This window comes from Babesia bigemina, assembly GCF_000981445.1.
Source record: "Babesia bigemina genome assembly Bbig001, chromosome : IV".
NCBI lineage: Eukaryota > Apicomplexa > Aconoidasida > Piroplasmida > Babesiidae > Babesia > Babesia bigemina.
This window is the reverse complement of record NC_027219.1, coordinates 16,405-35,337: the sequence shown is the minus strand read 5'-3', so window position 1 is coordinate 35,337 and position 18,933 is coordinate 16,405. Positions and strand designations below refer to the sequence as shown.

Here is an 18,933-nt window from a genome sequence, read left to right as displayed (position 1 = left end):
CACGAAACCCGAAGTAGGCGGGAGACATCTGTTCAAATATTTAGATGTATCAGGGACACACCGGGAAGCGATGTAACTAAGCATTTTACAGAACCACTGAGCGTGTGATTAGTGCCCAGCATTCGATTTTCCGGTCTTCTGACTGCTATTACAATCACCGGCATCCATTCAACGCCATTCCACCGCTCATATCACAGGACTGGCGTACAAGTGATGACTTATAAATGCTTACGCTTGATGGTGGTCTACGGAAAGATACGTCGCAGTCATAATTTTTAAGCGCGGTTACGGATCGGCGAAAATATTGTGAACTTATGAAGGTTTATAAACCGAATTACATTGAATGATAGCACCACTTTCCTCTATTTCTTGCAACCAGCGCAGACTGCATGAGCAGTGGGACGGCGACGGTCGTAGTAATTGATGGGCAGAGCCTTGTTTGTATTAGCAAATGCTGCCAAAGTTAATTTTCATAGGCCCGTAATCGATGCGGTTAATAATCGATACACGGCGATAAAAGGCACAACTTGTTTGCCACACCTATTGTATTCGATAGTGAGTGTTAACTGGTAATGCATTGGTGACAGACGAAGGGCTACTATGAAGTGAGTGAATAAAAGTGGACAAAGCAATGTGTACGAATTACCTATTGTGGGCAATTGCGGTGATCTGTTATATGCAATCACTGTGACAGCACAGACAATTTGCCGTGACATCATTCAGAGGGGAGGCTGAATTGGCACGCACGAACGTTGCGCATCACTTCATACGTTTGGAGTACAAGTAGCTTCTAGCTAAAAATATCTGTAAATGTGAACGTAAGTCGGCGATATATGTTTAGACTTCGCGGCAAGTTTAATGGAATCAACAGTCTACAATTAGTTGCGTTGCCCCACGCTACCGTGGCAGTGCGACATCAGAGGCGGTGGTAAGGCGGTGTGACGTGAGCTAGTTGGGTATGTAGCTGTGTTAGTAAATGCAATGTGACATAGTGCACTGCCTATGCCGTCATGCTGTTAAGTCGCCTCGTCAACACATGTAGTGCGTATGATGCCTTCGGTGTCACTGCTCTGGGATTGCGGTTCAAGTTTGCATGCGCAGCTCGATGCACAGCGCCTTGCATGTGTGGACATAAGCTCCGTAAACTATGCCTTTTCAAATATGGCGGAGGCTTGAAGTGTGTTGTGTATTGCCCCGGGCGGCGTGTGAGTAAAGGCAGCGGGGAGGATGGCGGCGGCGCAGAAGACGAATAAGTGTGTATGTTACACAAATAGTTGTTCGCACAGCTCAGGTGGGACCTGTTATGTGTCCACTTGTACGGAGTACAAGTCGGGCTGCCTCCCAGGATGTAAGGGCTGCGAAAAAATGAAATGCCAAGATGGAAAACCATGTAAATGCTGTACTCCCCTTTGTGGTTGTCAGAAAGATTGTTATGAAGACTGTAGTGACAACAACTGTAAAGGATTAGATAAAAATTGTGAGCGATGCAAGAAAAAGTGCGAAAGGGGGAAAGCATGTATATGTTATCGTTGCAGCTGCGGAACGCAATGTAATGGCTTCCTCTGTGCCTGCTGTTACTATTGCAATCCTGGAAAATGTCAGAGTAAAGGCACTTGCGACGGCTACGTTTTGGGGAAATGTCCTGAAGGCATGTGTAAGGGCCACGGTACGTACGATGACGATGGTCGTCCGGTATACGTAGAGAACTGCACGTGTAATAACGAACGCATTGACTTCAGCTGCCAATGCTACAAGAGCAAATACGATAACAAGTGCAGATGTATCCGCGGCGAACCCGACGGGCACGGCAATTGCGTCGCTAAATGCTACATGTGTGGCAAATTGTGCTCTCAACACTCGTATATTCACGAGGGCACTATAGTGGTCGCCTCGCTTGCAGTCGCAATGATCATTATCATCGTCTGTAGCAGGTATCGCGATAAAATCCGCAGAGTGTTTTATGAACTAAGTGGCTCTATTTCCAGAGCACCCCAGCTCTCTAGCGCATACACAAATAACCTCGTCGGTGACAAATTTCCCGAGGAGATGAATATTGACCGCTACCCTGCCTTCCGTCCAATGCCATACGCTGGCTTGGCGTAAAAGACGTTGAGTGTTAGTATCGCAACAGCTGTAATTGTCACGTCGAAACAGCTGTCACTTTGTCACAACTCAGTAGCTGTATCACGGCAATGTAGTAGCAACACACGGTAATGCTATCTTATTGCATTCATGTTCTCACTAATGCTGCTTGCGTTAGTGGCAGTAGGGGCCTCGAGTTACGTGCGTGATGACGGTGTACCAAATGGCGCCTTCGTGGCAGCTCTGTTGCTCACAACGTTCATGGGTGCCTGCATGGTTTGACACGATCAACGTATGTCAATGTGCGACAAGCGTCTCTAAAGTTGTTCGGTCGGCCTTATATTTTACCTTATCACTCTTACCCGCACCCAGCCCACATAGAGTCCTATATACACGGCAAATCTGAGATCATCACACGAGTGTTCACCGCTTTACATGTTATATCAACGTGTATGCAATGTGTGTCTACGTTGGTGCAAATTTCCATTTTATTTTTATCGCCCTCTGTACCCAGTGCGTCCACACACACATCATCCTGTCCTTTTAAACAGACGACAACGAGCCTATTGTATGTGTACAAGACCATCATTACGTCGCCGATTCGTAGCGTGACTCATGGCCGCTGGTGGTGTGTTTAGCACATTCTAGGTAACAGTCCTCATTACCGTAGGAGTCAACTGTCCCTGAAATGTGATACCGTTTCCAAGTCTCACGAACGACGGCGAGGACGCCACTCACTTGGCAGGTAACGCAGCCTTGAGACACTTAAATGGTGTTTGTTGGACGTGTTTGGTTTTTCAAAAATGTGCTGTGCCATGTCCAGACAATGGTGGTAGGGACTGAGACATTCAATCAATGAGCTGTAAAGCACCGTGCTGGTGGCATTAAATGAGCGAAAGAGAGCAGGGCTTAGGGGTCGTGATGAAGATGTTGGGAGGGTAGACGGACTTACAGGGATAGAGATGGAGAGTGGGCTAAAGGGCATAATGGACAAGGTGGAGGAGGACCATTGTTGTTGATTTTTGTTTTGTATTTCAGTAGTGTTATATTTAGCCGCGTCTCGCATGGATTGCTTTCAGCGTTGAAGAGATATCGCCTCACGCTACTGCCTGGATTACGGGTTCCACGCCGTTCCGTTGCCGAGCGTAGCTGGTGTCATTAGTCCTGTCTGGGCACGAGTGGCATTAACAGAATGCTATTATTCCCTGGGTGTAATGCCACTACACGCTTGTGGTACCATCATTGACCCTCTCCACTAGCTGAATGCTCTTCCGTGGAGCTCCACCTGATACTCATGCTTACTCATCTTGGATACCTCCGTCTCTACCAGGTTATCTTCGCCGGCGATCCGGGTATCAAGGCGATGCTTCTGCTCTTCCGACGATCTTAGATGAGTCTATTATCTTCATTAGGTGGCATTGTCATCTCCGTCTTCGCTTATGATCTCCATCCTTACCATGGTAATCCGCCACCCCTTACCACTCCTGTCTCATACAATTGCTTATCGTCCGCAATAATATTCGGTCATACTCCGAGTTAGATTCGGTATACGCCATGTCAACATTACGCCCTCATCCATCACGCATCGCCTCCACTACTTGTGAAAGCGGAAGGGGGACAGTATTTTCGTTACCACGCCTGCTACTAGTATACACGAAGCGGTTATCTACATTCGCCCCAACGACACCTCCCCTTAAAGTGTCGGGAAGATGCACTTTGTCAGATTAGTGGTCTGTAAAAGTAATGGGGTCGAGCAGTAATTTTATGAGATCTAGAGATGATTCGATGTGAATATTACTTGTCAGAAGTTGTGAATCGCGGTCACTCCTCTCTGCCTCTAAGCACTTGAATGTAGTTGAGAAGCTTCAGCCCAGACCTAAAGTGGATTGCAATTCTGGGTGTCTAGACGCTGAAGGTTGGGAATCGGTGAGCGGGGCGGATGCTAGTTTGGACATGGTATAGAAATACATCCGTCATCTGACACGCGTGTAGCTAATGTAGTTGGTGGCATAATAAAATTTTATGACTACCATCTGGCGCTAATCGCATTTTTGCAGGAGTCAGGGTCTGCAGCCTCGGATTGCATATGTAAGTCCATACGATCAATAACAGAGTTGTTTCTCGCTTCTAAACGATGGCGCCTAAGAAACTTACGGATTGTCCCGAGAACCTCCGGGAGGCCATCGACTGGCTTATCCAGGTTAGGCATGGGAGTGGAAATGGACTTGGTGAGTTGGCCAAAGCATTGAAAAAGTTAATTGAGGAGGCTATTGAAAAGGCGTATACCACTAATGTAAGTGCGCTTCTTCAGGCTCTTGATTCTGCCAAGTCGTACAAGTGTTGTAAGGATAAAGTGGCTGAAGTTGAGAAACTTAGAGATTCAAAAAATCTTTCCCCAAAAACTTTTGAAAACCTTAAATCGCAATGTGAAGGCATTAAAAATTGCTATAAAAGTCACCTTGACGATTCCCGACAGAAAGCTTATGATGAAATTGAGTCCAAGTTAGATCATCTAAAAAATCTTCAAGAGAGTCTTACTGGATTCACTAATGAAACTCAATGTAAAGATTTACTTAATAACCTCTGCACCGGCCTCGAAACATTCCTCGGCTTCAATCCAACTTCCAAAGGCTACACTGGCAGCGGTATTGTGTACTCCGACTTGGACAGGCTGTGTGACGGGGTGATGGGATTTTTGTATGGTGTTCTCAGTGAAGTAAAAAATGAAGATGCAGTTAAAACGTATGATAATAATCCACAACTTAAGCTTGAAAAGGTACTAAATGACTTACAATCTCAAATTGGCTCCGGCCGTGCTGGGCTTGTGGAGTCTGTCGACGCGGTGAAGGGGTGGTTGGAGGGGTATGGGAGGGAGGTGAACAGTAAGACTGGAAAAGTTACGGGGTTAATTAGTTCAATGAAGGATAATGTAGTGACGAATTTAACAAAAATTTCTGAACGCGATACTAGCACCAACAAATATGTGGATCTTGACACGGTTGATGGTTGTCTCCAGCAGTGCCTTGGCACATCGAAAAAATGCATTGCAGAGATTTTGGAATGTGATAATTCCGCACTCATTGCCTTAGATACTGAGCTACGCAAGAAACTTCGAGAGTCATTAATGAAAATTAAGCGTGAAGTTCAACGCTTTGAAAAATCGTGGGATAGAGACTTTTTGCAGTTGGATAGCATGAATACTACGATTGAAAAGCAGATGGCAGATTTAAAAACAGAAGTGAATAAGGATGTGGAAAAAAAATTTTTAGAGCTTCAGGACCAGTTGACGAGTGAGTTTACGACCAACATTCAGAAGCCAATTACACAAGTTAATAATGATTTGCAAAATGTTTTTAATGACTTAGGAAAATGGATTGATCGTGCTAAGCAGATTGCGGAGTACGGGATTGCGCAAGCCGAAGCTATATTGAAGGAGGTTGATGACAACCCGTCGATAGGTAAAAAGAGAAACGAGGTTAAAAATGCTGCAGATGCTTTGAAAAACAAAGCAGATACACTATACGTTGCGGCAAGCAAAGCGAAGACGCATGCCAAGTTATTGCTAGCTACGGTACCTGGTTATATTGAAGCCGCAGTACGCGTGGCTCTATTGAAGGATTTAGGCCAGTTGAAAAATGATTGTAAGGAGTGCATCAAAACGTATTTTAATGAATTGGTGAAGGCTAAGTTTGGTGAAGCGGCTAGACGTGGGGTCGGTACAGTGGAGAACCTCCAAAGTCCTGAGTTACAGGAATGGCTGAAAATTGTGAAAAACGAAAGTGACGAGGGCACTTTGGTGACATCTCTAAGTAATACTAGAGGTGGCTTCGTGGACGTACTGAATGCTTTAGAAGGTCTAAAAAACGTGTTTCTAACAAAATCAAAAGAATCCTTCTTCGGCTCGATGTCACTCGATGCCCAAGACAAGATTGAGAAGATGTATGGGCCTCTTAACACTCAGCCACATACATCAGGCAACCCACTTATCAAGCAATTTGACGCAGCAAAAGAAAGTGCCATCAACGAAAATATTGCACAAGTAAAAAAAACAGTGGTCGATGAAGATTTGGCAATTGTAAATGGCAGTAACAAAGAAACACAAATTGATCAACATACCTTCCAAAACTTGCTTGAAAAGGTTGAAGCAAATCTATTCACTCTCATGTCCACAATCCAAGGATTTGCTGGGAGCGCCGGAGTGGGCGGTGTCGACCCAAAAGGTGTTAGAAATTATTTCGAGGAGTTGGATAAGATGCTTACCAAGAATGGGCCTAATGATGATAGCGATAGCAATACAAAATCTCTTGATGGTATTAAAAAACGTATTGACGACATTCTTAAAACGACTGCGGAAGGCAACTTGAAAAACATATTAGATAATGCCGCGGCATTCCTCCGGACCATCGAGCAACAGTCTAAACAAACAATACGAGACATTCAGAATAAACTCGCTGCCCAGGTCGAAGAAAAAATCAAGAACATCACCGATCAGGCGGAAGCGCAGTACGTAGACTCCCGGATCCACGAAATGAGCATATTTAACAATGTGGTTCAGAAGCAACATGCGCTGGTAGAGACAGCTATAAAGGCTGACAAGGCAACAGGAATTAAAGGTTTGATGAAGGCTATGTACGGCGGGAAGAATACACCTGCTCAGACACGTGATACAACATTGCTTGAGCAGCTCAAAGCAGCGACAAATTTGCGAAGTGCAGGCACATTGTCGGTTCCATCCAAGAATTATCTGGATGAAATTGTTGTTTACGTCTGGAGTGAAATCAATAGAACCTTCGACTCTCCGAATTCACCCAACCACGCATATATTGGGGGCATCAATAAAATTAAAGACGCGCTTGACTTCTTACTCAAGTTCATTGGCAACACTGAGAACAAATACAATTTTGATAATGAATTTCTAAAGTTGCTTGATGCACTCACGACATCGCTTACCTCGTTCAAACCTTCGATGTTCGGTGCCACATCCTGTCCCCCGCTCGACGCCCTGAAGAAGGGGCTGCTGTCATTTACTAGACAACTATCCAAAGTGTATGTCAACACGTACTCCGGAGGAAAATGGGGAGATAATTATGAACACAATTATGCAAGAATATGTTTCAGCATATTTCCTCTTATGTTGAGCGATTTAAGTGAGCTTAAGCGAGAGATTAGTGACTCTAAAGGCAAATGGAAAAAATATGTAATATACAACCCTAATGAAGCTGAGAGTCTCAATGCTGTATTCTTCGCGCAACGTGGTTACGATGCTGGTCGTCACTCGGCAAGTGTACATGGCGAGTTGAATCACAAGGAGGGATTCAATGCTGAGAAAATTGTTGGCTTGTTAAAGTCGGAACATCAAACCAAATATGATATTCTTGCGTCTCTTCTCCAGCAATGCACTCATATATCCACATATCACAAGGTTCGCCACCTTAGGGTAATTAAAAATGCCACCCATCCCTGTAGCATCTTCGACATGCTTTGTTGGTTGGGCAGTTTGCAACATAACTCCGTCTATGAGGCACTCATTAAACATTGTTATATGTTGCACAGCAATGAAAAAGATGCACTGCTCAAAACAAAACTATGGGAAGTTTTGTCGATTCATTTACCTCGCTTATCCTGGTATTCGCAGACACTTCTAACTACGTTCGTCGGAACGGGAGATGCTAGCACATTCTATTGCTGCCAATATATTGGCAATTGTCTAGGGTTGTATTACCCTTCTACTGCCGCCGAGTGCTTCGACATGTTGCTGGACATTCTTCGCAGATTGTTCCCGGTCCTCCGATTCGTGCAATCGCAGTGCAGCATCCCCTCTAAGCTCTACGGATGGCGTGAGTGTAGATATGGCAAGGACATACCGACAACCAAATCGCAATATATAAGCCAGTCAACAGAGGGAGCAACATGCCAACAAACATCGCCACTAATGAGGTATCTTAACGATTGTTTACCTGGTCACTTGCCGCATCACTTAACTAGTGTTGGATGTAAATCGGAATGCGAAACATGTCTTAAGGGCGCGCCTGGTATGCCCTGCCTTACTCCTCTAGGGTTTAGGGCGTTCTCTGGATCTACCAAGACGGGTAAGGACCTGTGTTCAACACTTGACAAAATATGCGGTAACAATGGGATGCTCGTTGCACTCTATTCCTCTCTAACATGCTATGCTGCCCGTCCACCTGTCGCGTTTCCAGACATCTTTTCCTTCTACTGTCAGCTTACGCAGCAGTGGACGTGGATGCCAGATGAGGAGACTGCTTTCAACACGACCAACATACAAAATGCCATTAGCGATAAAATAATAGCAACCGTGGCGTGCGACTACAATGCTGCCAAGAATTTGCTAAGGCCGTGTAGAGAATTAAATCGTTCGACGGCTCATGACAATCATAACATGAATGATGACCTTGACCTGAAATACCTCATTGGTTGTAAAAATGACCAATGTGGAAATTATATCAACATGCTTAACCGTCCTGCATATTCCATTTTCGCGCCAAAACACTCCGACAAGTATCTGTCGTGGTTGTTATACTTATGTCCTCGTATGGTCGTATTCCTCAAACGCGTGAAAGAAGCCTACTCTGGTATTTCGTGTTACGATACCGGGTGCGGCGGATGCCTCAATTATGTCTTATGTACGCGAGGCAAACACGGCTGCAAACCATGTGGATGTATGTCAATGGTGCAGTGTAAAGGTGTAGCATCGGTATTCTATCAATATGGTTTAACGTTTCGTGATGCCTCTGACAAAAGCAAGAAACAATGCTTCTATTTCCGTGAATCCGTCGATCGCATCTTAAAATCCAAATTGCTTCTAGACTTTCTAAGTGCAATAGATACATTTATGTTCACTATACGCGCACCATTCATATGGACAGTCCTTGCCCTATGGTCACTATCGCTCCTCTACCTTTTGTACGTCTTGCTCGGACGCCTAGACACGCTCCACGTCCGCTCCCACCTGAGATCACTTTCAAGTCACAAGATAGCTGCGCAGTCACTTCTCGCCGCCGCTCGTGTCGGCAAGCTCAGCAAGATATCGTACCTTCAAGCCTAGTCGCAACTACGCGTGTGATATATATCACTGTCATTATGTTGCTAATCACGTTCACAGTACTCACAACTACAAATATGCCACAACCTAGCTCACCCAGCCACCTAACCAACAACCCACCGCCTAACCTAATGTCTAGCGTAATACCTAATCAGCGGTTTAGTAGTGAGTTTAGTTGATGCATTGCGTTGTTAATTGCTAGTTGATCTGCGTTACTAGTGATACGTGGTTGTGTTATCCTATTTTAACTGGATTATAAATCTGGGTGAGCGGCCATCCGTGTAACCCATTAATGAGTGCCTCCAGCTGACGCTGTGAGTACCACGTTAGGTAGATGGCTAACGTGTTTATGACAATGTGGATTGTGTTGACATCGTATAAATCTCTATGCTAGGTACTGGGGAGACATTTTCCGGCGTGACGTCCTAGGGATGACGTATCTGCCCAGCATCACAGGCGGCCTCGTGGCAATGAATTACAACGTAATGCCGTGATGCAAATCACCTGGGCGGGTAATATAGAACCTTTACCGTGTCCAATGGTGGCAAGTGGTTGGGCGATGCGGCTCAGGGTGGGTGGAGTTGCGGCCGGGCAACCCTAATGCTAGTTGACCGAACACTCCGACTAAAATAATATTTTAATTCTTAGTCGAAAAGCGTTTCTTCTGTGGTGCCGGGCGCGTGGTTGTCGTGATAATGACAATACGTTTGTTGCCGGCTGCCCGAAAAGTGACGGCACGCTGAGGGGCGGGTGCTTGGCGGGGTCGTGATGCCGGGTTGGGAGACTTACCCTCGCTTCCACCCTAAATTTGGATATTCGTTAAGTTATCATACGGTTATATGTAGTGTAACAGTGTTGGCGATTTAGTTGTCCTGGAACCCTTGGCTGGCTGACTGACTGACTCCAGGTCGGAGGGAGGTTTGTCAGAATTCACTGCTCGTCCACGTATTTTTCAGGGTTGAGTGGACACGCATATGTCATCGTTCACTGCGTTTATAGAGGTTCGTTTTGGTCTGACGATGGAGGAGCTAACCATGTCACTCGGCCCACCTTGCGGTTTGGATACGCTGTCTACCTGAGTGCACGTAGTGGGTGGTCATTGTAGAGATGATACAGGTCGTAGCATCCATATCAGACAGTATGGACGGTTTAATTGCCTTTTTGTAAGCGTAGCGCGACTGGTTGAATTTTGTTGACGGCTTCATAAGTCACGATGGCGGCGCGAAAAGGCGGGATCATTCTCACTAGTCTCAGCGACTGTTTGATATTTCTGCATTGGTTGAACACCGAGGGGAAGGGAAAGGATATGCAATCACATGTTGCCAGCAGATTGCGTGAAAAACTTGCAAAATATTATAATAATCTCGATCAAAGTAAAATCGCATCATCATTGTCTACCTTCCTGGGCCACGTGGATACATTTTATAAAAAATTGGTTTATGATTACGTCCCTGAACAGCAGTTTCTATCCGGAGCCTCAATGTCCCGCGATGCGGAAATCAGAGACGCAGATATACTTGTCAAAGCTTTGTTGGAGTGCATCCCCAAGTTCCTCTCTGCAATTTATTATTTGCGGTATTGCGTGGCTTATACGTTCGTGCCACTCGGAGGAGGGGGGTGGAAGGAAAACTGGCCTGGGTACGAAGTGGCATGGTGGAAACATTTTGGGTATGATTATGGAGGTGATCTTAATAAGTATCTTTTTTCGAATAAATCACATGAGTACGGTGGCATTTTACCCGGCGGCTTCACTAGACGAGAAATAAAATACGGTCATAATTGGGGCGGTTACTCCCGTGGTTATTCCATGGTAACGGACCTTAAAGCCATTTTTGGAAAACATGATGACCAATTTTTCCGTGATGTATTCGCCACTTCAGTGTTATCTGAAAGTTCAGGCGCAGATAAACCAAACACGGCGAATGCTCTTGCATTGGTAAACAGGTTTTGCGAGATTGTGACTGATGAGGCAAAGAAGAATAATGGCGGAGCGTTAAAAGAAAAATTGGAAGAGAGCATTAAGGGAAGCAGGAATTGTACCATAGATTGGGAATCTTTAAAGCGTCATTGTGAACATCTTCAAGAACAATTCGGCAGAATTTTCAAGAACGAAGGCTTTGCCTTCACCGGCTATGGAAGGGGTATTGGAGAGCTGAAAAAACAAGATTTTGCGAAGGCTACAGCGCAGTGGTTGAGACATAATATGGAACAGGTCATTAAAAATATGACGGGAATCAAGCCTTTTAGTAATGCTTATGATCTTTTCGATATGACCAGATATACAAATGGCGCCTCCAAGCTTATGGAGTATTACGCAGACCTGGGACCACATTTCACATACAATCTCTTTCCATACGGATTCACGTTTGAGAGCATCAGCTTTGGACAGATGGCTGCACCGTATGAGGGTTTGAAACACGACTGGGAAAGTGTAATCAAGACGCTTACTGGCAGCGATGAAAATGGTGGGCTAAAAAAACTTAAAACGATTTTGGATGGTGAGAAATGTACTCCAGCTCCGCCTCCAAAACCACGACCTAGGCCGGCGCCTGCGCCTAGGCCCCCGAGACCTGCCAGACCTGCGCCACCACCCAAGCCCACAACAGGTAACTCATCCGGAGCTCAAGGTTTCAGAGGAGCCGGAGGGAATCGAAATAGCGGAAATGGCGGCCAGATGGAGTCTGGTGCGAGACGGGTAAAAGGAAGTGGAGGGGCAGGGTATCGCAGGGGAAGTGGCGCCCAACGTAGCGCCACTCAAGTGAAATCAGTGGCTCAGAGTCGTACAGCTTCCAGGCTTTCCCATGTTCAAGCTTCATCAGCTCAAAAAGCTGCTCAACCTCAAAATGCTGATAACTCTTCCAGTCAACAAGTGGCGGGACCTCAACAGCTCGTAGAAATTAAAGCGCCTCCAGCGCCAAGTGTTTCAGTGAGTCGAAATCATGCTACATCGTCGACAACAACAGTTCAAGAGCCTGACATTCCATCTGTCAGTCCCCAAGAAAAACCAGGCCATATCGCCTCATCTCATACTCCCGCTACTCCTGGGCGCAGCGGCACCTCCGGTGATTCAAATGACCAGGCGCGTAGTTCAAATCCTTTTGTTCAACCAGGTGTGTCGGTGTCTTCTTCTGTATCGAACCCCCCGAATGGTCAAACCTTGCCGACCGATAGAGTTGTCTCGAGTGCCGCTGCTATACATCCCACAACTCATCGAGCTGCTTCGGATGGCGGTGATGGCATAGGAGGGAATGGTACGGCAGGGGAGATGGGTAGTACTGGGGGATCAGATTCTACAGGTAGTTCTACGTCCCTACCGCACCCTCCTCCCCCAGCACAGCTAGAACCCTTACCTGCTAGCCACGATGTTACTGCAGTTCCTGAACTACCCAAGGAAGTGGTTCCGGAGAAGAAAGTTCCCGTTATTAGAGTGCCAGAGCCTATTACGCCTAAAATAGCTGAAGGAACTAATAAACTTGAGGGTACACCCATCCACGGCGGCAAACTGGGAGTAAATCCGATGCAGGACAATAATCAAAATACGGAAAAGTCTCCAAGTCCGGTAGTTGTAACGTCTGTTCAAGTTGTGTCTCCTGGTAGCGATCATCAGAACCCGCAAGGGTCTGAAGCTGATCAAAGCCCTCATGCAGTTGGTGGTAACGATTCTGTTGCATCTTCTGACTCATCAGTTCAAGATCCTGTTCTGACGCAACAGCATGTTACTCAATCGACGTATATGTCTCAATCCCCGAGCTCTCCCTCCAGTGCTGCAACACCTGAAGTAACTGGCACGCAAGGTGACCTCGGCGCGGATATATCAGCAGTGGTTCAGCCGGCTTTACAGACTGTTGCACCTCCAGATGCCGTAGACACTCCGACGTTGACTGTTGAACCTCAAGTTCAGCCAGCGCATTCGCCGACAGCTTCTTCCCGCAGTTCTGCAGCCCCTGCACCCCCTGTTCCTCTAGGTGATCCGGGTGGGAGTTCACAGGGTGATGCTTCTTCAGGTCGACAGCCTGCTGTCTCTACAGACACTCTTGTCACTCAATCCCCAAGTGTAACAGATTCAGTATTTCAGCCTTCGAGTGTCCTTGCTCCCTCTGGTTCCTCTAGTCCGGATAGTAATCAGGGGTCTTCTCAACACGGTCAACAAAATGGATTAAGTTCTACGACCACATCAGACACCGGCACAACCATGAAATTACCTGGCCAGGGCGTTGATCCTGGAAGTGGGGAGGCGGCAGGAAGTACGGATGGCAAACCACAGGACAGTTTAAATTCTCAACTTCCTACGCAATTGCACAATCCAAGTGATGCACTCTCAACCTCTACATCATCCGTTGGTGATAGTTCACCGCTTAGTCCGGCCCTTACACTCCAATCGTCGCCTCAAGGAAATTCAAATGATCAAAGTGCAGGTACAAGCGACGAAAGCACTACAACGGTTTCACAATATGATGCTTCAGATCCAGCGGGTGGAGCTGATGCTGCAGGAAAACAAGCTCAACAAAGTGTTGACAATAATGATAATGCGTCGCAAGGCCAGCCAGGTCCGACGCTGTCTGTTCCTACGCCACCTCCCCCCAGTGCTCCAGAACCCACCACTGCTGATACGCCAAGTGACAGCGATACCGGTTCAAAAAACAATAGTACCCTAACTCAAGAGCCTGCTTTACCTCAAGGTTCAGGTGTTCAACCTCCAGGGTCCTCGTCATCTGAAATCTCTGATACTGATAGTGATCCAGTCGCACCGGGGTCCAACGGTGATCAAGGGAGTCCCGGCGCAGGGACTCTGCAGCCATCGCCACAGCCAGGTCACTCAGATCCACAGGGTGTTAAACAAGAACCCACACAAGCGACTTCCTCCCCAGACTCCGCTACCAGCCCTACTACAATCCCTGCCCCAAGTTCTCAGCCAGGTAAGGCAGATGGCGGGGATCAGGGTTTACAGGACAATTCGAGTCGAGCTCAATCGGATGTTATCTCTCAAGCCGCTGCGATCAGTCAACATTCAGGTGTATCAGGTTCAGTACCTTCTCCAACTGGCTCGCTTGGTTCTGATCCGATTCAGCTACCTAATGCCCAGTTGGTTTCGAAAGATAATCAACAAAGTGCTCAAGGCTCACAGCAGGGTTCAAGCGCTACAAAGATGCCTGCGACCACTGTACAGTCTTCTGATTCAGATGGAAGTGTACCTGGAGGGGTTGGGACGAGTTCAATAGTTCAGCCGCCGGATCCGAACATAGAAATTTCATTCGAAGTTGGGAAGTTCGATGATACTTTAAGCGACGCAAATTCCAATGCACTACAGGATCAGGCAACCAACAAAGCTCCGAATGTCATCTTCGATATAATTAAGCCGACTTTTGCAAATTATGGCGAAGATTCTCCGGCAACTCCATCATTGACCCCACCCGTCGGTCTTCATCGAGACTACGATGCAATTAATGATGTGTCGGATGAAACAAAGGAAACGCGATCTAATACGGAAGACAGTGTGGATCTATTCATAGATGTGCTGAAGCATCCCCCGTCCCAGCCTTTAGCGGAGTATGATCCTGAATATATCCATGCTGCGCCGAAATTAGGGCGCCCTAAAGTTGACGATTTAGATGATCTTGCGCTGAAGGATGCTGAGGGTGCAAAAATGTATACCCCCCTGGCCGTGTTTCCCGGGCAATCCCCGTTTGATGACAACCCAAACGTCTGCCAAGCTCCCTGGTACGTCCCCGAGCATTCCAAAAATCTCATCCCTCCGATCGTAACCCCTCCCCCAGTCACCGATCATCTGCATTCTCCCAAAACGGTCCGAGAAATGCTCTATTGGCTGGTCGGCGTTGTCGAATTAGGGTACATTGGTTTTATTCGGAAGCATGTTGATGTAGTTTTGGATGATGTTAATACGGACTCCTTCCTGCCTACTAATGTGCTCTTAGTCACCAGGAATCTTACAACCGTCACCTCACACGAGATCTCCCAAACCCTCACCGCGGCGTGTCACTATGCGGCTAAAGTTCTACACAGGCTTAAACATAGAGACGTTTCGAACGAGACTTCAATTCCCGAGTTCAATGCAGAGTATCGCAATTATTATTACTCCTCTGACCCCGACGGGCTTCTCTGCCAGCTGCGTGACTATGTCTACGCCGCGCACCACCAGTTGATGTTCCTAAGGTCGCAATGTGGTCGCGATAAATTCCGTGGTGGGTGGAAGAGTTATGAGTATAGCAGTGGTATCAAGGAGCAATCTCCCCTCCAGGCGTTCCTGACCGACAGCTGGGACTCCACCTTCCACACCCACTTTTTCGACCCATGTAACATCTGCCTCAAGAGCCGCATCAAGATGGGATTTAAAGACAAGGATTTGCCTAATATATCGCAAAAGGGCAGTGTCATTTCCTCCATCCTGTCTGCCACCTGCAGCGTCGATGAAGACCCCTTGCTGACACTGTGCTCCTACCTCAACTGCCTTAGCAGACGGACACCTCGCACTACAGCAGAGCTGATCTCGTTCTTTGATCATTTCGGGAGTGAGTTGCTCAGTGGTAGTGATCAGACGTTGACGGACCTAGGAAAGGCCATCACCGAGCCTCCAGCGCTCTACCCCAATTGGGATCATTTCGAGGCTCACGACCTACGAGCGGTGCGGGATATACGGCGTCCCGAGTCTCCTGTCTCCAAACACGACAATGACCACGCCGGGACGCTGTCGACACTGCTGGGCTGCGACAGTGTTACTTCCAACGGTCCTAAACTTCTGTCGCCAATCACCTACCGGGCATATGCCCTGTACTCCCCGGCCTTCGCCCAGACATACCTCAGCTGGACGGTCTACCTGGCCGATGTACTCCGAGACTCACTGGATCGGCTGCGATATGATTTCAAGACGCATACATGTTCCGGGAATAAATCATTCAACCAGTGTGACATGGCTATGCCCCTCCTCTACCTACACGGGCTCACGCCATCGGAGGGCATATCGCAGTCATCACTGACATGTTCACAGGTCATCACAAAGCTGGAAGAAGTGGTCAACGGCGGGCCGATCGGAAAGCTTATAACCTGCATGGACGAGTTCCTCTACAGGGTACGTGGGCCATTCATCTACTTGGTCATCGCACTGTGGTCCGCCGCATTCCTCATCTTCGCCAAAACGATGATCTACCGCTTGGACGTGCTCCACATCCGCTCACACCTTATCCGCTCCACGGCTTCACACCGCATCGACGTAAAGGCCTTACTCACGAAGGGACGCAAGATGCTCTCACTGTACGGCGTCGACTACTTCGACGATGACCCGATGCTCTCATAGACCATCCTAAATGATTACGAGTATTGCACGTACAACAATGCTTCATGTAGCATAAAAATTAGTTTCGTATCTTCATGGTCTCAGTTGCAGCCACAGGTGCCTAGTCGTGTAGACACAACATATAGGAAAAGTAATTGCAGAAATAAATTGAAATGTAGCGTCAATAGTGTCGCATATCGGAGTGTTCATAACGTAAATGATGTGCACCGATGTAGTATTTTGCAATTCATACGCCACGATTCACAGCCCAGTTGGCGGCCAACACGGTGCCAGACAGGTCAGGGGCCCGACCAGAAAGGCAGGCGAATTGCGAGGTAAGAGGGTGCACAGGAGTGGCGCAAGGGGCACTGAGGTGCGTGAAAGGAAGGCGAACGGGAATAAGCAGAAGGGAAAGTGGACGTGTATGAAGGGGAGAGGAGTGAGCAGGGAGGCAAGGAAGAGAATGAAATGAAGGGGTGGAGTGACTTGGGTGAGGCAAGGAGGCGAGAAGGGTATCGCGAGGAGACTATGGCAGTGTAAAAGGTGAGGAAATAATGGGCAGAATTGTCGAGGGATTGGAAGAGGCGGAAACGATAGGATGTTAAGGCGGAGATAGGGAGCTGCGTTCATCAGGAGGCTGGGATCGGCTGGAGAGGTTGAACAGGATGGAAAGCAAGATTATGAAAATAATGATAGCATCACGGACGGCAAATCAGCACCGGCGCGGAACTTATCCGACCAGGGTTTATGATGCCGGGCAGACGAGATGCCATCAGCATGGATGAGTGACCGACCAAGATAGCTTCGAGGGGACGGGTTAAATCGTGAGTGGCTACATGACTATGACGCATCAACATAATGTATGGCGCAACAAATTTCGGCAACCCACGCCGGTGGGTGAGACGCTAGACAGGGAAACGATAAACCCGGGTCAGGCCATGAGTGGCAGTGTGGGCACTGGGTGATAGCGAAAAAGATTCTAAAAAGTTATTAATGAAGCAGTGTGCTGTTATTTCGTAGTGCTGTGCGATAAGTGCGATAATACAAAGCGTCAGTTGTAAAATGCGATGCAAAGCGGTAAATCACGGACCTTGTGGAAGGGCCGAATGCGGAAGTAGCTCATGACGCAGATAACGATGATGATGAGTATGGGAGCGATGATGTAAGGGGCGGGGAAAGTGGTGGTAGGCTGTGCAGCGGAGGTTTGACGATGAGCGCTGCCGGCAGAGGAGGAACCGGAGACACGGCGTTTTTGCTCACAACAATTACATCCACAACTGCTGTTGGTACAGGTATGATAATTTGCGGTACCACATCCCGAAGGATGGCATTGCTTGCTAGCCACACGGTTCTGGTAGTTTGGCTCACATGTACTGCACCTGCCACTACTACTCCTACAAGCTTCACAACACCAGGGACAGCAATTACACACAACCCGCGTACATGAGCTACTACACTTATCGTCAGTCCCCCAGCCCATCTTCCCCTCCCACTCCCCTCAACCTGCAAACATATCAATCACCTATGCAAACACTCACCAACTGCAACACTACCACTGCCGCTCCCAGTCCCCTCAACCTGCAGACATATCAATCACCTAGCAAGCACTCACCAACTGCAACACTACCACTGCCGCTCCCAGTCCCCTCATCAACACTCACCCTCACCCCTGTATCCCCCCAGCCCTGGCTCCGACACCCACGCTGCCCGGGATACCACTGCTGCCCTGACGCGACGCATGTGATTAGCACCAACTGTCACTTTAAATTATTCACTATTCGCAACGCCATTAAAATTGCAGCGACCCGTGCACTCAACTCCCACAGTGCAGCAGCACCGTGCTACGAGCCGCGGTATCGGCGCCATGCTGGCGGAGCGTGTCCGCTACGTGCCTAAATGTGATGCTAACAATCGCTACATTGCCGCCTATAAATGCTACTTAACCAGGCCAACGCCGATTTCGCCACCCTACCAGTGACTCGCAACACACGACTTAAGCCACCCGCCGCGGCCCTCCGGACCGCCTACCTTAGCAACCAATCACCTAGCCTTACGTGACACTCACTCAATGGGTAACGCAGACGCCTCTCACAGTCAACGCACAACTCAACGCAACAACCAACCGACGGTTCATCTGCTAGCTTATAACTTAGCCAGGGTGCTAGCTTACCACGTTGCCTGGGTGCTAGGTTAACACTTCGCCTGTGTGCTAGCTTAGCACTTCGCCTTGGTGCTAGCTTAGCACGTTGCCTGTGTGCTAGCTCAGCACTTTGCCTGTGTGCTAGCTTATAACTTAGCCAGGGTGCTAGCTTACCACGTTGCCTGGGTGCTAGGTTAACACTTCGCCTGTGTGCTAGCTTAGCACTTCGCCTTGGTGCTAGCTTAGCACATTGCCTGGTTGCTAGCTTACCACTTTGCCTGGTTGCTAGCATAGCACTTTGCCTGGGTGCTAGGTTAGCACTTTGCCTGGTTGCTAGCTTACCACTTTGCCTGGTTGCTA

The 18,933-nt window shown here is 47.8% G+C and overlaps 5 protein-coding genes across 5 annotated transcripts; all 5 read left to right on the top strand.

Annotated features, from left to right (window-relative positions):
• Nucleotides 1-1,227: 1,227 nt before the first annotated feature.
• Nucleotides 1,228-2,103, top strand: BBBOND_0400070 (hypothetical protein; the record flags this gene model as incomplete). Its single annotated transcript, XM_012914243.1, has 1 exon — nt 1,228-2,103. The coding sequence occupies one exon, from the start codon at nt 1,228-1,230 to the stop codon at nt 2,101-2,103; it is 876 nt and encodes a 291-aa protein (XP_012769697.1).
• A 2,113-nt stretch (nt 2,104-4,216) lies between these two features.
• BBBOND_0400060 (hypothetical protein) lies at nt 4,217-9,148 on the top strand (the record flags this gene model as incomplete). Its single annotated transcript, XM_012914242.1, has 1 exon — nt 4,217-9,148. One exon carries the CDS (start codon nt 4,217-4,219, stop codon nt 9,146-9,148), a length of 4,932 nt encoding a protein of 1,643 aa, XP_012769696.1.
• A 1,210-nt stretch (nt 9,149-10,358) lies between these two features.
• On the top strand, nt 10,359-16,454 carry BBBOND_0400050 (hypothetical protein; the record flags this gene model as incomplete). The annotated part of the gene is made up of 1 exon (XM_012914241.1): nt 10,359-16,454. The coding sequence occupies one exon, from the start codon at nt 10,359-10,361 to the stop codon at nt 16,452-16,454; it is 6,096 nt and encodes a 2,031-aa protein (XP_012769695.1).
• Nucleotides 16,455-16,650: 196 nt separating this feature from the next.
• BBBOND_0400040 (hypothetical protein) lies at nt 16,651-16,905 on the top strand (the record flags this gene model as incomplete). The annotated part of the gene is made up of 1 exon (XM_012914240.1): nt 16,651-16,905. One exon carries the CDS (start codon nt 16,651-16,653, stop codon nt 16,903-16,905), a length of 255 nt encoding a protein of 84 aa, XP_012769694.1.
• Nucleotides 16,906-17,801: 896 nt separating this feature from the next.
• BBBOND_0400030 (hypothetical protein) lies at nt 17,802-18,411 on the top strand (the record flags this gene model as incomplete). The annotated part of the gene is made up of 2 exons (XM_012914239.1): nt 17,802-18,173; nt 18,268-18,411. 2 exons carry the CDS (start codon nt 17,802-17,804, stop codon nt 18,409-18,411), a joined length of 516 nt encoding a protein of 171 aa, XP_012769693.1.
• Between the last annotated feature and the right edge of the window lie 522 nt (nt 18,412-18,933).